Here is a 14,084-nt window from a genome sequence, read left to right as displayed (position 1 = left end):
AACCAAAGGAAAATAAAAGCCTGAAATTAAATAGCTTTTCTTCAACAATATTGAGTAAAGCAGTATCAAAATGCATGTCTCTGGAGACTGGCAGTAACCACCAAAATAGTCCCTTCCCTGAGTGGCTTTGAACTCAAGCAGTAAAATATCAGGAGAGTTTCTGTAAAAGAATCACTACCTCTGCCTGGAAGTGTTTGCCATTTGTTAAAACCACTGACAAGCTTAAACCTCAAATCAGATCTGTTTTCTAATTTGAGGAGAGTGCCTGCTAAATAAGATTAGTGTTCTCAAATTTCCCAGCTGCTAAAAACACCAGTTTCCAAGTATTAATGAGACCATGTCTAACATTTTACCCTAATGTGTTAAGTCAGAAGCTGGCATCATATAAATTAACAAACTCAATTACCAAGTCCTATGCAGATATCACCAAAGATGCCAAGAAATCAGGAAGAAGAGGGAGAACTGCTAATGTTTATTTAAATAAAAAAATGACAAAATTACTAAGGAAAAAAGGCATTTGCAGGCTTCAAAGTGATTCTCACCAAAAAATGCATAGCGAGGGAGAGCACAGCAAATGAAAAGCTCAGAAGAAAGGTCCTTAATATTGTCAATGTAATTGCCTTGCTTTGCAAGATGGACTGGCAGAGGCGCTGCAGAACTCAGGCTGCTAATAAATTACTACATAATTTTTCTTTTTATCATTAATCACTTCTGATATTCCCTCATTTGTGTGAACAAAGAGGTGGAGCATCTGGAAATGATGAATACATCTGAAGAAATGAAGATACATTAATCAGACTTACCACCAACACAAGGACATTCATGAGCCAATCAATGCTCGTCTGTTTAAAAGTTGTTTTTCCACTGTTCTGCATTAGTTTGGTGTCTGGCCCTGTAGATGAAACACACTCATGAATTTTAGTAATAAAGCTTAGCAGTTCTAAAGCTGATTCCGTCTGAGGCCCCACTGTGCTTTACAGCATAAATACCCATCACAGCTTTCTTGAAGGCAGGTGCACGTAGTTTACAGTGCTGGTGGGAAACTTAGGCAGAAAAAGGTTGAGTCACTTGCCTTAGATTATATGGAGAGAGTCACCTAAAGCCATTAATTCTGGATTTTGATGCTGCTCTCTTCTTTCAACAGTCAATCCTCCCTTTCAGGTTTAATTACTTTTCATAGAATACCTGATACTGCTCTGTTATTAGTGGTATATTATACATCGTCTCACATGTCTACAGCAGTATAGAAACAATAGAAGGTTTATGCTTATAAAAAGCATAGATCTGATAGTCTATAATAATATTATTGATGACCCTGATATTCCAATATGGATTAAAATCACATAGAAATTATGTGGAATTTTTAATCAAATACACTTAAGAGTGAAAAATTTTGAACAAGCTTGGGGATAGAAAGACTCCAGTTGGCCCAGTGTGGACCAGTAAAGGCAGATTTGATTCAGATTTAATTCTTAAACAGATTTATTTCTTATATTCTTTCTTATTGATTGATCAAGACTCCTCTCATGTACTTTGCTGCATGCATTTCTGAAATAAAAGACTACTTGTGCTTACTAAAGCACTTAATCAAGATGGAATTGGATGTTGTAATGTAGCATTTGCAACCCAGTTTTCTCTTATAGACCACTATAAAAAATCTCAGATCAAAATACCCTGTAATATGCACAATTTCTAGCCTAGAGTTAAGCCAAGGGATCTCATGTATTGTTTTGCTTTTGTTCTTGTACCTCGTAGAAACATATTTTCCAAAGAGGAAAATTCTTGGTTCCTTTGTGCTTACTGGGTGGGATGTACTTCCGTGCTAATGCTGTTGCGCTCTGCAATTCACACGTCAATTTTTCTACCTACTGGCATAAATAACAAGACCAAAGCACCACTCTGTGTTCCTAATAGTACAGCCCCTCAGCAACATCTTCTCATTGTCCAGGGCATACTTCTCTCCTCGAAGAGTTCCTTTAAACTTATCCAGTTTGTTATTTGGTGCCTCACATGTGACTTCACCTGTAAAAGGAAGGTAAAAACAAAAAGATGGTGGAAAACTTTGTGGCCTAGAAAGATGCCAGTCAATACTGCATTCTCAGCTGTTCCCCAGACAGGGAATATTTCACATTGTAGCTGCAGTCCACTCCTGACCCTGTCATTGCCATCCTGTATCCTATATTTACTGATGTTTTGGGATATTGCTCCTTTCCCATATTCATGTCATAATCCAATGGACCACAATGAATTTGGATTTATCCTATTCTTTGAACATGGCAATTTTGTACTGGTAGTTTCCACTCTTTTTATGCGGGTAAGAAGAAATGTTGAACCAGAAACATACTTTTAATCCTTCCACAGTGAGTTCATAGTGGTAGGATGTCACTGGATAACTTTAGATAAAAGTGCTGACCTCACATAATTCCTATTCCATTTTCTTTAAAACTGCAGGACCCCAAGCAAGATATAGCATGAAGGTTGCAAGAGAGTAATTGAGGTTTCTTTGCTCACTGTTTTTTTAATTTCATCTGGTTTATACCTTAAGTAAGTCCCAGTGGCACATGAAAAAAGATACTGCTACCTTCGGCCATACAGCTGATTGGAGTAAGTGACTGGAGAGCCTGTTTCTATTTCCACGCTTTATATTTATTTCTTATAATAAAATGTGCTCACACAAAACTGTAAACACACATACTTTGGTATAAAAATGATTATTTAAATCAACATTTGCACCTGTGTCCTGGTTTCGGCTGGGATAGAGTTAATTTTCTTCCTATCAGCAGGCATAGTGCTGTGCTTTGGATTTAGGATGAGAAGAATGCTGATAACACACTGATGTTTCAGTTGTTGCTAAGTACTGCTTATGCTAGTCAAGGACTTTTCAGCTTCCCATGCTCTGCCAGGTGCACAAGAAACTGGGAGGGGGCACAGCCAGAATAGTTGATCCAAACTGACCAAAGGGCTATTCCATACCATATGACATCATGCTCAGTATATAAACTGGGGGGGGTTGACCGGGGAGCAGCAATTGCTGCTCGGGAACTGTCTGGGTATCGGTCGGCGGGTGGTGAGCAATTGCATTGTGCATCACTTGCTTTGTATGTTATTATTGTTATTATCATTATTATATTGTTACTATTATCATTACTATTTTACTTTATTTCAATTATTAAACTGTTCTTATCTCAACCCAGGAGTGTTTCTCATTCTTACTCCTCTGATTCTCTCCCCCATCCCATCGGGGTAGGGGGAGTGAGCGAGTGGCTGCGTGGTGCTTAGTTGCTGGCTGGGGCTAAACCACGACAACCTGACATCTAAAGATTCAAAGCAGAGCCCTGTGGATATATTGGAAAGAACTGGAAAATACAAATATGCCTCATTGAAAGGGATTCCAAGAGTTCAGTCTGTTCAGTTAATTAGCAGGAACATTAAAGTTATTTTGATCGCAGGCTGCAAATATCTACATAAGGGCTAACATCTGCAGAGAATACAGCTCTTCCAGCTGTTCTCAGACAAAACACCCCAAGTGCAAGAGACTGGAAGCAAAACCCAGAGAAGTCCAGAGAAAAAAGTACAACTTTAAGTATTGTGGTAGTCTCCACCACTGCAAATTTTAAAATCAAGAATGGATGTTCTTTTCATAGAAAAGTAGCTCTACTCTAGGGCAGACAAATCATCAAACTTGAAAGATGAAGTGATTAGGAAATTCTGTGACACATGACATCAAAGCTCATGCTAACAACTATGCTGATCTTCTGTTTTATCATCTAGTTAATCCAAGAACAATCAGACCTGTACTCCATAATTTCTAAAAGTCTACAGTAACCAGACCTGTCTCATTACAGCCCTTGCAACCCTTGAAAAGCCCAAAGAAAACAGAGGCCTTGCAGTGCAATCTGAAACGCAGCACAATGAGACTTTGGTGAACTAAAACTAGGGCATGATCCCTCACCAGGAAGACTGTGCCTCATGCTAGCTGTGGGACAACGCTTGTGTGAGTACCTTGTGTGTTAACATCTAAGAGGCCACTTTTATTTATAACATAACTAAGACAGAGATTTCAAGAAAAAATAAATATTTGATAAGAAAAGTTTTAGTTTTCCAAAAGATTTTGAAACATGTTTTTAATTATGCAGTTTCAAGAATGCAGGATCCTTAGATAAGCATTACACAGAAAACGCTTGAAAAATTATTTAAGATTTGCTTACAAATTGATACTGCAGCCAGTAGGCATACCACTCTGACTATTAACATAAAGCATCTAACTGCACCTTCAAAAACATATTTATCAAGACCTAAAACACTCAGAACCTCAGCCATCACTTCAGAGAAATCTTGACACTCAGCTGAGACCACACATATTATTGCATAAAACCCCAGTGTAGAAAGCAAAAGAAAAGCCCATGCCTTTGGATGGTTCTACCAGAGACAGTTCCAGCTATGCTAACTCTCTGCCACATCCCCACCATTTATCCTGGAATCATCTAGTTATTTCAGAGAGTTTTTAAAATTATTTTTCCTCTTTATCTAAAAATAATTCCTGAGAGCCTGCAGTGCTTGAGAAGTTCCAAGGACAGCAGCACTCACTCCACCCCTTTCCATACTGACTCTTCCTGTAATCCTGCCCTCACATCTAAGCCAGTAGGGCACTGTGAAGCATGACTAACACCACTTGGTCTGTTCCCCCATCCTCTCTCTGCAGACAGATTATGTGTGAGCATGGAGTATTCTGTTTTCAACAGGTCTGACTCCTTTCTGTATATGTGCTGCTATATATTTGATATACAAAACAGTGCTAAGAAAGGACACCTTGCCTGTTAACCACATCGGCACTGCTGGTCTTTAAATATCTTAGAATGCAGTCTTTATTGAGGCATTGAGAGAGGAGAGAAATGTTGGCAGGGCAAGGCTTCAGGCTGGGAGGTAGTCACTTGTCCTGTGTGCACAGAGCAGAGTTAGTCCTCAGGTCAGCACAGTGTCTGGAAAGTGCAACTGCTCAGAAGCTAAATGTAATCAATGCATCAACATTGCTGCATCAATGTAAAAGTGCATTATAAAAATATTTTGAGATCAGAACTAAGCATGAAGTTTGGGGAAAACAGTTTCCACTGTGCAATTACACGAACTCTTGTATTGAAGTTCGAGGTGGGCAGTCTCAACATGTACAGAGAGATACTACAGAAAAGTGTGCAGCCAGAAGGAGAATTCCCACCAATGCAGTTTCAGGTAATAGCTATACATGGCACCGAGAGACCTGCAAGCAAAGGGTGATCTCTTTCTCTACATATACTGTTGATATCTGTTGTTCAGACTGCAATGTGCCCATTCTGTTTTCCTGCCACTGCATCCAGAGGAGTCCTAGCAGGGAGCAGAGGACAGCCTGGAAGCAAGACTCCCAGGCACTCTCTGGACTCTGGTGTTTGGGCAAATCCTTTGGAAAGTGAATTTTCTACATAGACTCACCATTGAACTCTGTCAGTTTCTGAAGATCTTCTCCAAGCTCTGCAGTGACTGTCAGTGTCTGCTTCACCTTGAGGTTTGTTTCACTGTAACAAATTATATGAGACAAAAAGGAATGAGTCCATCTCTCCCTGAAAGTCACTTCTGTTCTTGAGGACAGTCTCCTTCCTTAGACATCTGATGGACCATGCCATCATGGGCCTTTCTTACCTGGCCAAAGGGTGTAGTTGTCCCTTTCAGTTGCAAAGACAGGCAGGTCAGAGGAATTCTGGACATGGTGTCATGGTACCAAAGAGGGTGAGGTGGTTCTGTTTTCTCACTTTCACCACAAAGTGTAAGACCAGGCATCTCAGCTCCCTGAGCTCACTGTCTATCCTGCCGCTCATACCACATTCAACCTTGAGGTATCTGAGCATATAGGAGAGCTCTGGATCTTCTCCCATGGTATTCTGGTCCTGAAGGGTACTGAAGTCCTGGGGCTAGCTAGCTGGGGAGATGAGTTTGAAATGCAATGTCAAAGAAACACTGCATTTGTTCAGGGCCTCCTAAAAGTGTTCCCTGGCACTTGCATGTACAAGAACTACAAGCTCACTTTCAGCAGAAATCAGATGGGGAAAGTCCAGAGGGCTGTCTGTAGGGTCTTGGGAGAGACATGATTTCTTGATCTCTCTAGTCTTGCTTAGTCCTTCAAGCTGATGCTAGCTTCAGGCAATGCAGAAAAGGTAATGCAAATTGGGTCATAAAGATGGTCAGCTCCAGCTTATTCCAATTAGTACAAATTAGTTGTAACCCTCTAACTTGTGGCCAGTTGTGCCCTGGAGTGAGCAATGTTTGGAAGCCTTTGCAGTGTGCATGCATTAATATTATGGTATAGCAGTCCAAAGGAGATTACTGGACCTATTCATTGTGATTAACTCACCCAGATAATCTGGCTAACAGAAAAGACTAAGGGAGATAAGAAAGCTTCTGCCAGTGACCTGGGATACTGCAGGATGTCATGGTTTAACCCTAGCCAGCAACTAAGCACCGCGCAGCCACTCACTCACTCACTCCCCCTGCCCCAGTGGCATGGGGGAGAGAATCGGAAGAGTAAGAGTGAGAAAACTCCTGGGCTGAGATAAGAACAGCTTTTATAACTGAAATAAAATAAAGTAATAATAATATACAAAGCAAGTGATGCACAATGCAATTGCTCGCCACCCGCTGACCGATCCCAGCCAGTCCCCGAGCAATGGTCACTGCCCCCTGGCCAACCCCCCCCAGTTTATATACTGAGCATGACGTCATGTGGTATGGAATAGCCCTTTGGGCAGTTTGGGTCAGCTGTCTTGGCTGTGCCCCCTCCCAGTTTCTTGTGCACCTGGCAGAGCATGGGAAGCTGAAAAGTCCTTGACTAGCATAAGCAGTACTTAGCAACAACTAAAAACATCAGTGTGTGATCAGCATTCTTCTCATCCTAAATCCAAAACACAGTACTATGCCAGCTACTAGGAAGAAAATTAACTCTATCCCAGCCGAAACCAGGACACAAGAACACATTTCAAACTGACTCCTCAGTGTTAGAAGAACTGTCACTAAAAATAAAAGGAAAAGTCCCCTCCTCATGACATTTGCACTGAAATAGGCAAAAGTCTCCGCCAGAAGACATTATTTTCAAGATACCTACCCAAAGGTTAGTCTACATATTAGGAAACTCTTGCTACAAAAGCTATTGCAGGTGAGCTTGCAGCATCCAGGGTCACCACACAAGATTTGGCCTTGCACTGGCAGCAGTGATTGCACCTGAGGGCCAGGCTCACTTACCTGTCCAGTTCAGCTGTCTCGATATATGTCAGGCTGTGTGGCTTGCTGCTCAACAGTAACAGTAGATCGACCTGAACATGAACAGACAGACTTGGCATGAGTTCACACAGTCAGAAGGCAGTGGCACCGCAATGCTACTTGTGGTTTCTGAACACTGCAGGTCTCTGAGGCAGTTTTCATCACCACTGACTAATTTGCTTGTGAGTGATAAGAGTAATTACAGAGACTAACTGTGAGCAGGATGGAGAGAAACTGTACTCACCATCACTAAGTTGTTGTTTTCTAGTTTTATTATATCCCCCACTTGGACATTCATCCATTTTTCAGCCTTTAACCTGCAAGAAAACTCCTAGTAAGTAGGCACATAAAGCAAATACCACTTAGGAAAGTAGGATACTCCGTTCTTCTGCTGAAGCCAGACTGTAAGCACCATCAGGACTTGGGTTGTTGGTAAGATGGAGCAGATTCTGCCATGATGTGGCCTGATCCATACTAAACTAAGGGACTACCACAATACAAAAAAGCAGTAACAGTTGTTGGGGTGACACGTGCAGGGTTGAGACCAAGTCCCACAGTACCAGCACAGTCCATGTGCACTGTCCTTCTATCTGGACTGATTACTCCCTTCCTTCTCCTAAAGAGCCACAATGTCTCAGAAAAAACATCTCTCTTCTTTGCTGTAATGGACTTCCCAAACTCCTGGGAAAATTGCTATTTGTGTTAGTTTTTCTAAGTGGTATTAAGGGCCAGAGCAACAGATCTGGCTCTGTGTGGGCCTGGGTGTCAGGAAGGTCACTGCAGGTGTTTCATCTGTGCATGTGCCTAGCTAAGCCCGTGTCTGCAATGGTCTTCACAGCACTAAGCAAGATGTGCAGACAGCCAGCTAAACTGCAAGCACCAACGTAACCAACTCACGATAGCTATGTATGCAAAACCTAGAGGTGAGAAATATCAAGAGTTATATCAAAACAGGACTGAGGATTCAACCTTGAGTTTATCTCAGCCCTCTCTAATGTCCGTTGGAGTTGGGCAGGACCTGTGGTTTCCAGTTTTTGCACAAAGGCAGAATATTAGAAAATTTCTATTTCAATGTATGTGTTTCCTAGACACAGTAACTAATACACAGTAAACTAAGAAAATGGTTTACTTAGCAGAAAGCACAAAAAGTATGTTCCTATTCTTCAGTTATATTTTTAACTATTTGATCATCTGTTGGAGTTTACACAACATACCGCTATCTATAGTACGGAAAAAAAAGTCACCAGAGACTTCACAGCTGTCTACAGCTGTGTCCTACGGACAGTTGGACTCCATGGAGCTGCAAGTAAACAGCACATGTGTCTGCCACAAAAGCTAAAGCCTCTGCTATTTATTCTGCAGCAAAGAACAGTGCTAGCAGTACAATGTCCAAGACACACAGCTCAAATGTTTTGAGTACATCTAAGTCAGAAGTGTTACACACACTCAAAGTATTATGACATGTATGAGGAAGCTATTCATGCTTCTTAATTTAAAATCACTTGTTGATAATGCCTAGTTTTGCTTAATGCAGAAATAAATGCTATGAACATAAATGGACATGGGGAGATAGCCTTACTTTTCATTCTGGGGTAAGGAGTAAAATAATATGATACTCTCAAAGTACCACTTATTTAAACACATATATATTCAGGAACATAAAGAGTTTACTTTCTGTCTGTGCAGGATCACAGCCATTATAGAATCATAGAATCATAGAATCGTTTAGGTTGGAAAAGACCTTTAAGATCATCCAGTCCAACCATTAACCTAACATTGCCAAGTCCACCACTAAACCAATTAAGGGTAGAGTAATAATTTCGTGTTTCCTGGCTTGGTGGCTGGATTATTTTTAATGAAAGTAAAAACTAGGAATCATTAAGGTTGGAAAGGACCTCTAACATCATCAGTCCAATCATCAACCCAACACCACCATGTCCACTAAACCATGTCCCAAAGTGCCACGTCTACCTGTTTTTTGAACACTTCCAGGGATGGTGACTCCACCACCTCTCTGGGCAGCCTGTTCCAGTGCTTGACTACCCTTTCCGTGAAGAAATTTTTCCTAATATCCAACCTAAACCTCCCCTGGCGCAGCTTGAGCCCATTTCCTCTCATCCTATCACTTGTTACTTGGGAGAAGAGACCAACACCTGCCTCACTACAACCTCCTTTCAGGTATGCCTGCGCTGACTGTGGTACTGTGTCTTGTACTTAATAGTACTGTACTTAATAGTACTGTACTATTAATCAGACACGCAGTCCAGAACTGCACTGTGATCTAATGGTGGGAAAGACAATTCCATTTTAAATTGTTTAGTGATCCTTGGGAATCACACAGAAAAAAAATATTATTACTAAAATTCTCTTCCCAGTGATAAATATTCAGTCAAAGTTACAGCAGAAGAAGGACTTACACGCCGTTGCTCAGGACCTGGACTGGGCAGTTGTTGACGTGTTTGTGTCGATTCTGAAAATTTGATTAGTACGTTAAAAGGCCTTTCCATGAAACCAAGCATACAAGAGCTGTAGGTAGTTCATAAACATTTTAGGTTTTCATCCAGCTTTCTGAATGGGTAAGGCAGATTAGAGTCACAACTAAGTCACAGCTGAGCCTGTGTTTACACTAGTAATGTAGGGCATAATGGGACTGCAAAGAGCAAGAGGCAACACAGGGCTTGCTTTTCGAGGGAAGAAGGAGGGCAGAGCCTTATATGTCACTTAGCACAGTCCTGACTCAGTTGGCATTGGTCCTGCTCATCACAGTTTTGTAAACATACATTCCTCTGCTCTGATATGGAAAGTGGCCACAGATGTTCTGGTATTGCTCCCTGGGAGAGCACCTCACCACCTCTCAACTGCCTACTTGGAAAGTTGCATTGAGTCTCCATAGAGCATCAAAGTTATTTTAATAACAAGAGAAAATCAGATGCTAAACTTAGCTCTAACGTCACACCATGAAGTCAATGGAACTTTGACCATTAGCTCTAATCGGAGCAGATTTTGGCCAAAGCAAGCCAGGCAAGTTTGAAAAAACACAGACTGTTCGTATGCTTATGCCCTGGTTTTGGCTGGGATAGAGTTAATTTTCTTCCTAGTAGCAGGCATAGTGCTGTGTTTTGGATTTAGTCCCCGTCCCCCTGCACTGCTTGGGGGGAGGAGGCAGAGAAAACCCTGCACTGCTTGGGGGGAGGAGGCAGAGAAAAATCGGGACTGAAGTTGAGCCCGGGAAGAAGGGAGGGGTGGGGGGAAGGTGTTTTAAGATTTAGTTTTTATTTCTCATTGTCCTACTCTGGTTTGACTGGTAATAAACTGATTTTCACCAATTCGAGTCTGTTTTGTCCATGACTAATTGGTGAGTGATCTCTCCCTGTACTTATCTCGACCCACAAGCCTTTTGTTATGTTTTCTGTCCCCTGTCCAGTGGAGAAGGGGAGTGATAGAGCAGTTTGGTGGGCACCTGACATCCAGCCAGGGTCAACCCACCACAGACAGCAATACAGATCTTACAAAATCATCGATGGCATCCTTGCCTCCCGATACAGCCAGCACCAGCACTAGGGTCACCACCGTCGTAAACCAGGCCAGTGAGGAAATCTGAGGAATCAACTGTAGAAAGAAGAGGTCTGGGTTGAGAAATTTCCTGCCAGTTCAGAAAACAGATGGAAAAAACCCCACTGTTTTCTGTGGAAGCTGCAGACAACATTTTTCTATTGACTGCAGACAACATTTCTGAATACAGAATAAAGACAGAAATGCTACTCTATCACTTTATACATGACTCCACAAAGGTGGGACAGCCAGGGAACCCATGCTTTGCTTACAAACCAATCTGTAATTTAGGTTATAAATATGGAGCTTTCAGGAAGGGCAGTGGGTTGCTCTTTCTTGTTGTTTGTAACATTAGGATTGCAAAGTCCCTAGTGGTTTTCTTTGGAGACACTGACATGGGCAAGCTTGCTGTGAGGGACCCAGAGCTATCTGAGCAAGGCCTGCTGTGCAGAGCCTTCAAATGCTTCTATTTTTTGTTTCAGTAACTCTTCAAATTTTGCCAAAGTAAACTTCATATCAATAAACAACACACAGAGCTGTTGCCAGGGCTGACCTTGCTCTTCCAAGATCAACAGGCTTGTTTTTGTTTCCCACATCTTTACTAGTCAGAGGACCCAAGAGTTGAAGGTAACTCTGCCATGCCTTCACTGATGCAGAGATGTCTTACCCCAGTATAGTTCCTCCCTTCCTCTAGAAGAACAGCACTAATGGTGGAAGCAATGTGATAGCAGCATCACTGTGTCCATCAGATTGGATTTGGGCAGTGTCAACTCCATGTGCATTGTGAAGTTGACATTTATGCCACTAAAGCAGCTGCTTAAGGGTGAAGAGCTGCTCTTTGGGATTGCTCCTTCTGCTGCATTGTCACAACCCAGATCCTACAGGCACCACCAAATCCAGCCAGGAGGAATGATGTTTAGAGGCAAGCACAGCCTCGCTCAGCTGTGGAGGCTGCAGAGACACGTAACTGCTACCTTCTCACCTAACTGGGAGTATGCATATCCTACTGGGCTGTGCCAAAGGAGTGGGGAGGCAGAGTCCCCACAGCCTACCCATCACATCCACTCCTGTTGCAGGAAGAGATACTTCCACTGCTACAGGGATGGATTGAGTAGGCAGAAGAGGGAAAAAATTAAATGGGGGAATATATAAATGTAAAAGACTAATAGCTGCCCTCTTTAGCCTACCTTGATGCTGGTAGCAGAAAAAGCTGTATGCTTTTATATACAGTCACTCCTAGATGGTTCAGCAAAAGACACAGTGGAATAATTTAAGGCAAATAGTTTGAAATACTATGAATTTGATAGACAAACAGCTAGAGTGCAGTACAACACCACAGGAACAGTGCTGTCAGCTTAGCTGAAAAGCCACTTTCACTATAAGCTAGTTTCTTGAAAAATATACATGGGTTGAAATTTCCCAAATTCATTCCATATAAATAAGCAAAGAAGATTGTACGTAGTTTGCTATAGGCTTAACAAAATTTTGCCTATGCTTTTTTGAGCTGAAATTGAAAAAGAGCATTTGAAAAAGGTAATTTTGTAAACTTGTGTGCACTGAAATGGTCAAATTTAAAATATCATACCTGAAACATAATCAAAATTATACCTTTTTTTTTTATAATGTGTATTCCAGTATGACTCAGCAACAACAAACAGAGGACACAGCATTTATTCATATTCTAGCAAAGTGCAAAGGGGCAGAAATCCTGATATCCATTTCTCTGGTGTGTTCAGCTTTCAGACAGAGTAGTATTACCAACAGCAATGGGCAAAGTGCAACTCAATGCCATTATGAGCCACAGGGTTCAACAGTGTTGCCACTGTCTGACATGCTCCATATTAGACACCACCTTTACCCTGTTGAGCAGGGAGCAGCAATATTAAGCTTTATGCAAACTAGCTGTAACAGTCAGCCTTCCTGATATTAACTCCATCCTTCCCAGTGAAACAGTACAGGTTAAAAATTTGTTCTTCTTCATACTGTTTCCTTTGAGATGGTCAATGGAATTTGCCTTTAAATCTATGGATAAGAGACAACTTCCTTTTGTACTACAGGAGGAATAAGTAATGCAAAGCCAAGGACAGCCAGGAGCACTCAGATGTAGACACAAAGGGGTAGTAGGACAGGGCATGAACAATGTACACAATTTGTTGAAAACTGTAATTAAATTTTTTCTTCATGTAGTTCAAACCCTCATATCTAAAGGTAAGAGAGGAATTTTTTTTTCTGCCCTACTTTCTATCTACTTTAAGGTTTTACTAAGATGCTAATCCATAATAGGGATATAGCTTACACTTTATTACAACTATCAATACATAGACAGGCTTTGATAGCAGATAATGTAATCTGTTAGAAACAACATAGTGAATTCATACCTGCAAAATCAGCAAGAAAAGAAAGTAAGCATTGGCTATTCGCTGAAACTGTTCAAACAGGTTGAGAGGCAGGAAAGTGAAGAAGTTGTATTTTGACGTTTTAATTGAATTGCTCTGTAGGGGGAAAAAAAGAAAATAAATAGGATTGGTAAAACAGGAAACAAAATTACAGCACAGCCCATTTCAACTGTGATTTTTCTTGCTTATATTTAGCAGTAGCATTCTTTCCAACAGCAGCTCAAAAACCCCTTTTCCCCCATACAGTCATGCAGAGTCTGGATAAACAGACAGAATTCCTCACCGAATTAGTGAAAACATGATGCTCAGTTTATGCCAGTGCAACTGCAGGTAGATAGAGGTACATGTAGTCACTCACAAACAGAGACACATCTTCCCTTTATTAGTCTCTCCACTTACACGATACACAAATAGAATTAAAAATTGTAACCAAAACACAACTAAGACATTTTGCTGGCAGTGTCTACAAAGCAGTGTTAGAAAATGCATGCTAGGTCAATTATCTATAACTTGTCTGAGACTTCAAAGCACCATTTGGCTGGATAACCACACAGGAGCTACAGGTCCTCCCAGGAGCAGAACATGACATTATCATTTTTAGCTGATTCAGCAGCCTCTCAACTCAGCAACTTGGAGCAGTGGCTTGTTTATATTCCATAAGGATCACTTGAATGCAGTGTTGTGCAAACAGCCGCTAATACAAGAACTCACCATTCAGTGAGTTGCAGCTTTGTTCCCTATTTCCAATTTCCTTTTCTAATTGCAGATGGACCCTCCAGCCACAAGCAATGGCTGCTCCCCCATCTGTTTTCTTCAAACCAGAGAAAGAACCAAGCTCGATATTACAGAACCGGG

At 41.4% G+C, this 14,084-nt stretch overlaps 1 protein-coding gene across 1 annotated transcript in view; it reads right to left on the bottom strand.

The window, feature by feature from the left end:
- LOC142596429 (phospholipid-transporting ATPase FetA-like) overlaps positions 1–14,084 on the bottom strand; it is a 123,332-nt gene that overhangs the window by 41,790 nt on the left and 67,458 nt on the right. The window contains 8 exon segments of the mRNA XM_075725528.1: positions 804–892; positions 1,870–2,022; positions 5,464–5,546; positions 7,264–7,334; positions 7,526–7,598; positions 9,699–9,751; positions 10,792–10,890; positions 13,212–13,325. Coding sequence (XP_075581643.1) covers positions 804–892; positions 1,870–2,022; positions 5,464–5,546; positions 7,264–7,334; positions 7,526–7,598; positions 9,699–9,751; positions 10,792–10,890; positions 13,212–13,325 — 735 coding nt within the window.

This window comes from Pelecanus crispus, chromosome W, assembly GCF_030463565.1.
Source record: "Pelecanus crispus isolate bPelCri1 chromosome W, bPelCri1.pri, whole genome shotgun sequence".
Classification (NCBI taxonomy): Eukaryota; Metazoa; Chordata; class Aves; order Pelecaniformes; family Pelecanidae; genus Pelecanus; species Pelecanus crispus.
Note: the sequence above shows the minus strand (reverse complement) of the source record. Positions and strands in the feature narration are given on the sequence as shown.